Genomic DNA, 9,643 nt, shown 5'->3' with positions numbered 1-9,643 from the left:
ATTTTAGACTTAATAAATTAATAAAAAATATAAATAAATTTCATATAAATCCTAATCTAAATCACCAAAACTACAAATCATGGCTCACCACCCTTCAAAATAGTCCTTAAATGAGCCATATGGTAAAGTGGCTTTTAGAGTTTATCATGTTTCTATGTATTGTCAATAAACATAGAGAAAATGACATGGCTTTGATCATTCAATTAATTTGGCCTTCCCAATTTATGTCTTCCCATTCTGTCCAAAACCCAACAAACCAAATTAAAGGCTCTCCCATAAACTAATGGAAGCACTATAAAATTAAGATTTACAAACATACCACCCAATTCTTATGTATTTACATATCTGACATCTAATCTTCAATTTTTTATACATGTGCCACTGTAATTGAAAATTGAAAAAAGGTGTTTCACCTTTTTAATGTTAAAATAATGGTATTTTAGACATTAAATGAAAGATTTGGGTGGTATAAATGTAAAAAGGAAAATTTAGGTGTTAGATTTATAAATACATAAGAACAGAATGGTATATATGTAAATGCTCCTAAAATTAAACTCATCATTAACCGCACGGTCTCTCTTAGATTAATTAATTGGTTCGAGCCAATTTTTTCATTTTCTTTCTGCTTGGGATTATATTTATCATTTAATATTTTTTGTCAAATATATTAAAGTCTGGACCAATTTATTAATTAGTGTTAAAATGATTTGATTAATTAAAATCCTGATTAAATTTTGGACTATGTTGAGCTTGCTTAATAACATTTATCGTTACTTTTTGTTTGCTAATTTGTGTTTTGGAAGATTTACATAAATACCTGTCAATTTGTTTGTATTTATTTATCTAACACCTAAAGTTCAATTTTTTTATACATGCCACCTTAAATATGAATGAAAATGTGTATTTCACTTTTTAAAAATTAAAACGGTGGCATTTTTTATGTGATGTGAAATATTTGAATGATATAAATGTAAAGAAAGTAAAGTTTAAATGTTATATATGCGAATAAATAGAAAATGAGAGTGTTAAAGCTCAAAGATCATTTAGAAATATATTTATTTTATCGTTGATCTAATCATATGAATGAAAAAATATTACATCAGTACTACGCACTTAAAAATAACGTGCGTAGCCAATAAAAATGCCACGACATCTCATGCGGCAAAGCAAAAAAAATGGCGCAGTAACACGAGGAATATTCTCCCATGTGTTATTGCACATTATTCATGTGTTATTTCGTGTTATTCATGTGTTATTGATGTGTTATTGTGTTATTATAACACCAAGAATATTCTCATGACACAATAACTCATGAATAACACACAATAACACTTGAATAACACGGGAAATATTCCCGACAGAGAAAAAAACTGCGCAGTAACACGGGGAATATTCTCTCCCGTGTCATTCTTGTGTTATTGTGTGTTATTCATGTGTTATTGTGTTATTATAACACCAGGAATATTCCCTGGACACAATAATACATGAATAACACACAATAACACATGAATAACACGGGGGGAATATTACCGTGTTACTGCGCCTTTTTTTTTTTCTGTGTCGTACCACACAATAACACATGAATAACATGGGGGGAATATTACCCGTGTTACTGCGCCGTTTTTTTTTCTGAGTCGTGCGGGATATCGTGGCGTGATTTCATTGGCTACGCACGTTACTCTACGTGCGTAGTACTAATGTAATATTTTTCCCATATGAATACGAGGTCTTTCTATACATAAGAGAACATAGTAAAGAAGGGTTCAAGAAGAGGAAGACACAATGAATATTAAAAGCATAATTGATATATCGAGAAATGATTTAAATCTATTATTTAAGTTATAGTGACTTAGCATCTCCCTTCAAAATGACAAACTTTGCTAGAGAGTTAGTTGTTGCTAAGATATTTGAATCTGTAAGTTGGGGGGTTTTTAATAATCTTTTAGTTGATCTATAATATTGATGTGATGAACTAAAGTGTATTTGGGCGTGCATGAAAATCTAAGTTGTTAGTGTGAGCGATAGTAGATGTGTTATAAAAAAAAAGAGTAGTTGGCTGATTTAATGAATTTGAAAAAGCTTGTAACAATCTATTTAACCATACAATGTTAGCTATTGCAGTTGTTAGAGCCCTGTATTCAACTTCAGTTGAAAATTAGACAATTGCTATTTGTTTTTTGACAAATCAAGAAATAAGAGTTGATCTAAAATTGACACAAAAGTTTGATGTAGACTTCCTGTCAGTAAAATCCTCAACTTGGTCAGAATTAGTATTATGTGATCTTTGTGTAGACTTTCATATGTATACATTGTTTTAATGCAAGGATCAAAATGTTTTTCAAATAAATTCTTAAAATCAAGACAATTAATAACTGTTCCATGTTTATATTTAAGTAAACCCAAGAAAATTTGGAAATTATTCCACAAAGATCACAAAATACTTGTAATGTTGGGTAGATGGAGTTGGGGAGGGTCCCCAAACAATTGAGTGTACAATATGAAGTGGTTGAGTAGCAGGAGCGAATGAGGACTTGAAGGAGATTTTATGATTATTAGACAAGTTATAAGAAGTATATTGAATGTTATTAGTAGTGTATTGTAAGCTTGGAATGCATTTTGAAGGAACATTATGAAACTTAGGTGAAAAAGGACCAAAATTTTATTCCAAGGATTTGACACTTGTTATAGATAATTAAAGCAAGATCTTTACATCCCTTTCTAGTGACATGATTGAGTGGTTGTATTGGATACAACCATTGTATGCATAGTTCTTTAAAGAGAAGTTTGTTGGTCTGCAGATCCTTAATTAAGTATCCATTAGCAATGAAGATAACTGCACAATAATTATTTGTTGTCAACTTTGCACAGAATGTACATTGTAAACAAGATTAGACACATGATGAATGTTTGAGACAACTCTTTTGAATAGGTGTAAGCAGTAGTCCTTGGCCTGTATGAGCTATGTATAGTTGTTGTTGATTTCCTACCGAAATAAAGCAATCACCTTCAAAGTTACTTATTTGATTTTGATATGCAGTAAGATGTTATGTTGCTCGCTGTCTAAAATCTAACTCCCGTTAGGACTAGTTGAAACGTTGAAGTCTAAAGTAAAAGAAGACATTGTTTTTGTCATGTCTATGCCAACATTTAAAGATAGAATGTCCAGCACTGTTGAAAATTTTACAGGTGATATGAGAGGTTTTGTGATTGGTTCTTGTCTCAGACATAGTTTGATTTCTATTTGAACTTGAATTTTTGAATTTTTATTTTTATAGTAACCAGTGATATAAGAATTCTAAGCATTTGATGCTGCTATTGAACTGTCTATTTTTTGCACGACTTTGAGCTACAATCAGAACAGTGTTGTGTGAGTGTTGGGCTTCTTTAGAAGCTTAATGCACCATATTTAATTCTTCACAACATAAGAGAGTATGCAAGTACTTATCAAAACTAATATGTTGTAGATTGACTCTGATCAAAGTCTTGAAGGCATAATAACTTGAAGAAAGTCCATTAAGAGTGTAGAGGATTAGATCTACACCGTTAAAAATGACTCCTACGGTGCCTAGAGGATCCACATTATATGCAATTTCATAATGATAATGAGTCATGGTTTTGTCCCCTTTTGAAATGTTACGTAACTCAATTTTCAATTTTAAAATGCAAGATCAATTGGTGAATTGAAGTATGTGCTTCAAAGTTGTCCAAATACAAGTCAAGTTTCAAGGTTAAGAATATAGGGAAGGGTGGAGGAAGAAATTACATAGTAGAGCGTAACAAACAAATTTTGATCTATGAAGATCCATTTGCTATAATCAAAATTCAAAATTTCAACGCTAGAAGAATCATTGATAAATTTGTTTGGTCGATTACAAGTTCCATCAAGAAAGCTTTTGTAGCAATTAACACGAAATAGCTTTATCACCTATGCTCTCCATGTGGGATTATTATCGGTAGAAAGATGAGCATATATGATACTTTTTATGTTTGTCAAAAGAAACTTTAACTGAGAAGGAACTAGTTGATCACTTTGAAGATTACTGATTGAAGAAGTTGACCTAGCAATGTTGATTGAGAAATTTGAGTGGGAACTCATTATGAAGATGAAGTTGAGAAGAAACAAAATGATGGAATAAATATGATTAAGCCAGAAGATGAATGCCTGAGGGCTTTTTTCTCTGATACCATGTTAGAGCTCAAAAATCATTTTTTTAAAGTATAACTCGAAGATCATTTAGAAAAGTATTTATTATATCATTGATCTAATCATATGAATACATGGTCTCTTTATTTATAACAGAACATAACGAAGAAGAGTTCAAGAAGAGGAATATAAATATGAATATACATAATAGAATTGATATATCTTGAAATGAATATAATCTGTTAATTCAATTATAATGACTTAACATTATGCACACAGGTATGGCAATTTTTTTAATCCAAAATAAAGAGCACAAAGTTTGGCAGGAGAATCTCCACTACACGTAAAATTTAACACACGCTAAAGAAAACTCAGGGGATCCACCTCTTAGGGATGAAACTCATGCAAAAGAGCTCCAAAAAAAAAAAACAAAACACGCCTAATATAAGAACAATGAGCCACCAATAGTGCAAAAAGATCCAATAGGAACTTGCACGAAGCTAAGAAAGAGCAGAAACAAACCAAACAAAGAAGCTCCGGGAGAAGCTAGGATGCCAAAATGAAGGATTAGATAGAAGAAAATTAAAGAAAATGTAATCATAAAAAAGAGAAACAGAAAGTTAAGGAAAAAAAAAACATGAAACCAACCTGAAGTACCAAAGTAATTCAACAGGGATAAACATAAGATTATATCATTAGATCAACAAGGATAACATTTTACGACTTGAAGGGAGCAAAAAATGGTGCCAAGAATAACAAATGGAGATCAACAACAAGCAAATGAAGAACACTCAACAATGGCTAAAAGAGCACGACACTGCCACCATGATCAAAAAGGCAACTCCACAAAGAAAGCCACAGATTCCAAAAACACTGAAGAAAAGAGAAAAACCACAACAATATGAAAGCACCACTCACAACCTAAGGTTGATTCTAAGCTATCTAAACAAATCATATCTTAATTCTAAATATCATAATTAGTATTTATCATAAAAAAACAATAAAAATAAATAAATAGTTATCACAATGATCAAAGAAGGTTTAAATCTTTGTTTGTGCCAACTAATAAGTTTTTTCTCTTGTAGTATTCAGTTTGAATTCGGAATTTCCAAAGCATAACCTAAAAGAATAGATTTTTATGTAAGTGGTTAAGAAAACCTTGAATTTTTAATTTAGTGGCCATCAAGAGCCCTTATATATTAGTATAATATAATGTAAATACTGAAAAATATGACACGAACTGCCTTGAGCTGGCCGCCCATTTATTTAAATAAATATAAAACTTTATTTTAAAAAAAAAGACATAAAAAATCAATTCTGAAAAGTCAATTTTACGTGACAAGTCAGATCATATACTTCCTAAAATATATTAAACACCCTAAATTAGTACTCAATCTAATTTTTCATGAAAATATTTTTCCAAAGCATAACATTATTGTATTCTTACATATCTAATACTTAAAATATTTTTTTTTTACATTTCTAACACTAAAATCTTTCATAAAAAATCAAAAATATTATTATTTTGACATTTAAAAAAATAAAATAAGTTGAAATTTAAATATTAGATATGTAAATACATAAAATTTGGTGATATATATATAAATCTTCCTATATATAAATATTTTAGATTTGCCCCTGTCCAGATCCAAACACCATAGTCTAAAATACAACTAAAAAAAGTCAAATAAATTTCCAATTTCCATTAATTAACTTTTACTTATATATATATATATATATATATAAAAGTGTTGTGGGAGAAGGTCAAAAGTCCAAACTTTTAACGTATCTCTGAATACATATCACCCAAACTCATATCTTTTCATTCTATCGAAGGGTTCGTTTGGGGCAGCTTATAAGTGTGGGCGGTACCGTTTGGTTCGTGCGTTTCGCCAGCTTATCCTAAACAGTGTTTGGGTTTTTACACTAAACGCAAACCGCGGGTTGACCCCTACGGCCGGCCCGCGGGCCGCATTTCAGAATAAACAGCTTATTCTGAAACGTACAAGCTGCCCCAAACAGACCTTAATTCTCAATAATTTTTTCATGACACACATAAATACATCAATTTGATAGTTCAAAAAAATTAACTGGTGATTCATTTATAAATATCAATACTTCCAATGAGCTTCAGATGCCTCTCAAAACTTCGCTGCGACTTCAAGCCAAATTACGAAACCAATTAGAAGAAAGATTAAAAACCAATTAGAAGGAATCTAATACTTAATCCACCTATAAAAACCCAACAAGATCTGCAAAATTCTCTGACCACAGCACAAACTATCAGAAGTTCAGAGAAGTTGGGAGAGGAATCAAGTGAACGAAGAAGATGGAACGAAGCTTTTCTTCCAACGAAACTCATGTTGTTGAAACAGTTCAGAACACCACAGCCATGGCTTCCCACGTCCGTCCATATCATCTTCCCAAAACCTTCACACTAACTTTCCCTCCTTTCCTTCTCAGAAAGGTAAGCTATAGATTCTACTTCCATAAACTTTCTCAATTTTCCGCTCTAAGATTCTTAATTGCTTGAAAATTGATTCTAATTTTCGTTTGGATCCAAATAAACAAGCTAAGTTACGAGTCAAAATTTTGATTTGAATATTTCTCGAGTCAATTTTGAGCTGAAAATTAGATCTCTGACAGCCCAAGTGAAGTTAAGCCTATAAATTTAACGAATTCAGCTGGAAGATCGTTAATTTCTTGAAAATTGATTTGAATTTTGACTCGGATTGAGAGTGGATCGAAATAAACTCAGGGGAACGAGCTAAGCTATGAACTAAAATTTTAGATTAAACGACCAAGCCCGATCTGAAATAGGATGGTTAACAGCCCCACTTTCAGTATTCATAATGTTATTCGACCAAGCCCGATCTGAAATAGGATGGTTAACAGAAAGTATTCATAATGTTAGTTTTTGATGTATAGGTTGTATCCGAGATGATAGCGACTTTCCTGCTGGTGTTCGTGACATGTGGCGCGGCGGCGTTGAATGAGAGCGGCGGCGCAAAGGTGTCGCAGTTGGGGGCGTCGATCGCCGGCGGTTTGATCGTGACGGTGATGATATATTCTGTGGGGCATATTTCCGGAGCTCATATGAATCCGGCGGTCACGCTGGCCTTTGCGGCCTCGAAGCATGGACAGTTTCCATGGATTCAGGTGATGATGATCTGTAGTTATGGTTTGATGAAAATTATATTTTAGTTTTATAAGCTTATCAAGCGAAATATTCATGAGAAAAATATGTATTTTAGCTCCTAGCTCGGTTTTTGATGCATGAATAGGGCTGTTAATTATCTTTTTTCCGAGTTGAGTTGGGGTCGGCTCGAACTCCTAGCTCGGTTTGTTGACTTGGACTTGACCCAGAATTTGAAATTAATTTTTGGTGATTAATGATCTTCGAACTAAATAAGTTGAATTCACAGCCCTAATTAGGGGTGTAAATGAGTCGAGTCGAGTCGAGCTCAAGCCATCCTCGGCTTGAAATTGTGCTTGATTAATTTTATTGAGTTTGAGCTTAAGCTAAACATGTTAGCAGCTTGCCCATGAGCTAAGCTTTAGCAGTCCTGCAAATCATTCAGGTCCCCTTCTACTGGTCGGCCCAAATAACCGGCGCGACTATCTCTTCGTTCGCCCTCAAGGTAATGCTGAATCCTATAACAAATCTGGGGACAACGACGCCTTCTGGCACGGCGCTTCAAGCACTCATCATGGAGGTTGTAGTAACCTTTTGCATGATGTTTGTAGCTTCTGCAGTAGCCACAGATACTAGAGCTGTGAGTTTCTTCATCTTTAACAACTAGATTATGTAATATTGATTGATTGTGTTTTCTTTGTTTGAACAAACATGCAGGTAGGAGAGTTGGCAGGTTTAGCAGTTGGTTCTTCAGTTTGCATCACCTCTATTTTGGCTGGGTAATTAGAAGAGAAAGTAATATAATAACTTGGTTTTTATTCATGTATAAATCATGATGCAAATTAAGAAAATAAGTATATGAAAAAGCAAATAGCTCAATGCATATTCATTTACAATTAAAATAAAACTGATTTATGCATGTTTTTTAGCTTTTTAAAAGTTAAAACAATGGTATGTTATGTGACATATGAGATTTGGGTCGTATAAATGTAAAAAGTATATTTTAGACATTAGATACCTATATATATATATATATATGTATGTATTCCCAAGGATAAAAAGCTAAAAATAAATCGAGTTCATATGATTTGACTTAAATTCAATTATTACAGACCAATATCTGGAGGATCGATGAATCCTGCAAGGACTCTCGGGCCAGCACTTGCCAGCAAGCGATTTAACTCGCTCTGGGTCTACTTCTTGGGTCCGTTCATCGGCACGTTGTTGGGTGCATTGTCTTATAACTTCATAAGACTCGATAAATTTCAGAAATCAGAGCCTCAAAAACTATCATCTTTCAAGCTTCGTCGATGGGAAAATGATGAAGTTGCTAAGCTTAATAATTCAAGCATTCCTAATTAGGCTAAGGAGCCATATAGTCTTTTAATGTAAGTTTGGCTGTTCTAAGATTGATGAAAAATATGTTTATATTTGTCTTACAACATAAGAAATTTGTTGAAATGTGAACAAATCTATTGTCTGAAGTAACGAACAAGGCCTATAGTTAACACTAGCATATCAGATTGAGTTAACTAAGTTGTGATTGAAAAAATATTAGGTTAGAACTCCGAATGCATTTGGAGTCTAATAGCAGAGCACCACGTGTCAAGTGGACCCCATAAATTTTAGCACTGATCGATCCCAGTGTATTATGATGGGCCCACTTGACACGTGGTGTCCCATCATTGAACTTCATGTGCAAATTACGTGGACTCCAAATGTAATATTTGATCATTGTGATTAGCTTAAATTCTTAACTTTTATTGTACTATCTTTTGGCACTTGAACTCCTCAATGGCTTTCTGACACGATTCTACTGCACAAGCATATCACAGATTTGGTTAAGTAGAGTGTATTTTGGCTATATATAATGTAATTAAGAATAATGAGAGTAAGGCAACAACGATCTAGCCATGATAGACAAGCAATAATAGTAATTTGATGATGATGATCGAGCAATAATGGCGAAGTGGTATGGTGATTGTCATATATGGCTTCACATTTTCTTAAATTATTAAACTCTCTAATTTGTGATCTTTCTCATGAGAAGAACATAAGTCGTGAATTTACAATTTTTAAAATGGCATTTTACTAATTCAAGTTGAAATCTCCCAGCATAGACGTCCCATGTTGATTCTCTTGATCATAGATTGTTCAAAAATCAATCAAGCAATGTTCATTTGAGCTAAGGCTTGAGCTCAATTCTAGCGTTTGTACTTTGTAGTACCATTCAATCAATGTTCATTTAAAACTATGCTATTTAATCTAATTTTGGTCTGAACATTAGGTAATCAAACAAATCTTTTGAACATATTAACAAGTACCACTATCAAGCAGCTTGTTATTTTTTTGAGTAAGCCTCA

At 32.8% G+C, this 9,643-nt stretch overlaps 1 protein-coding gene across 2 annotated transcripts; it reads left to right on the top strand.

The window, feature by feature from the left end:
- The first annotated feature begins 6,292 nt into the window (after positions 1 to 6,292).
- Positions 6,293 to 8,919, top strand: LOC110031455 (aquaporin NIP2-1-like). Of its 2 annotated transcripts, none has more exons than XM_020734658.1 (5): positions 6,293 to 6,611; positions 7,073 to 7,303; positions 7,726 to 7,785; positions 7,998 to 8,059; positions 8,393 to 8,919. In XM_020734658.1, exons 1-5 carry the CDS (start codon positions 6,474 to 6,476, stop codon positions 8,640 to 8,642), a joined length of 741 nt encoding a protein of 246 aa, XP_020590317.1. In that variant the 5' UTR covers positions 6,293 to 6,473; the 3' UTR covers positions 8,643 to 8,919. The 2 variants fall into 2 exon arrangements, with proteins under 2 accessions (XP_020590317.1, XP_020590316.1); XM_020734657.1 differs by having other exon boundaries at positions 7,726 to 7,920.
- The last annotated feature ends 724 nt before the right edge of the window (positions 8,920 to 9,643 follow it).

This window comes from Phalaenopsis equestris, unplaced genomic scaffold (assembly GCF_001263595.1).
Source record: "Phalaenopsis equestris unplaced genomic scaffold, ASM126359v1 Scaffold000820, whole genome shotgun sequence".
Lineage (NCBI taxonomy): Eukaryota > Viridiplantae > Streptophyta > Magnoliopsida > Asparagales > Orchidaceae > Phalaenopsis > Phalaenopsis equestris.
This window is presented reverse-complemented; position numbering and strand designations above follow the sequence as displayed.

Coding starts and splice junctions, on each gene's coding strand:
- LOC110031455 (XM_020734657.1), top strand. CDS start 6,474: ATGGAACGAAGCTTTTCTTCCAACGAAACTCATGTTGTTGAAACAGTT. Junction 6,612..7,072: donor CTCCTTTCCTTCTCAGAAAG/GTAAGCTATAGA, acceptor TTTGATGTATAG/GTTGTATCCGAGATGATAGC. Junction 8,060..8,392: donor ATCACCTCTATTTTGGCTGG/GTAATTAGAAGA, acceptor CAATTATTACAG/ACCAATATCTGGAGGATCGA.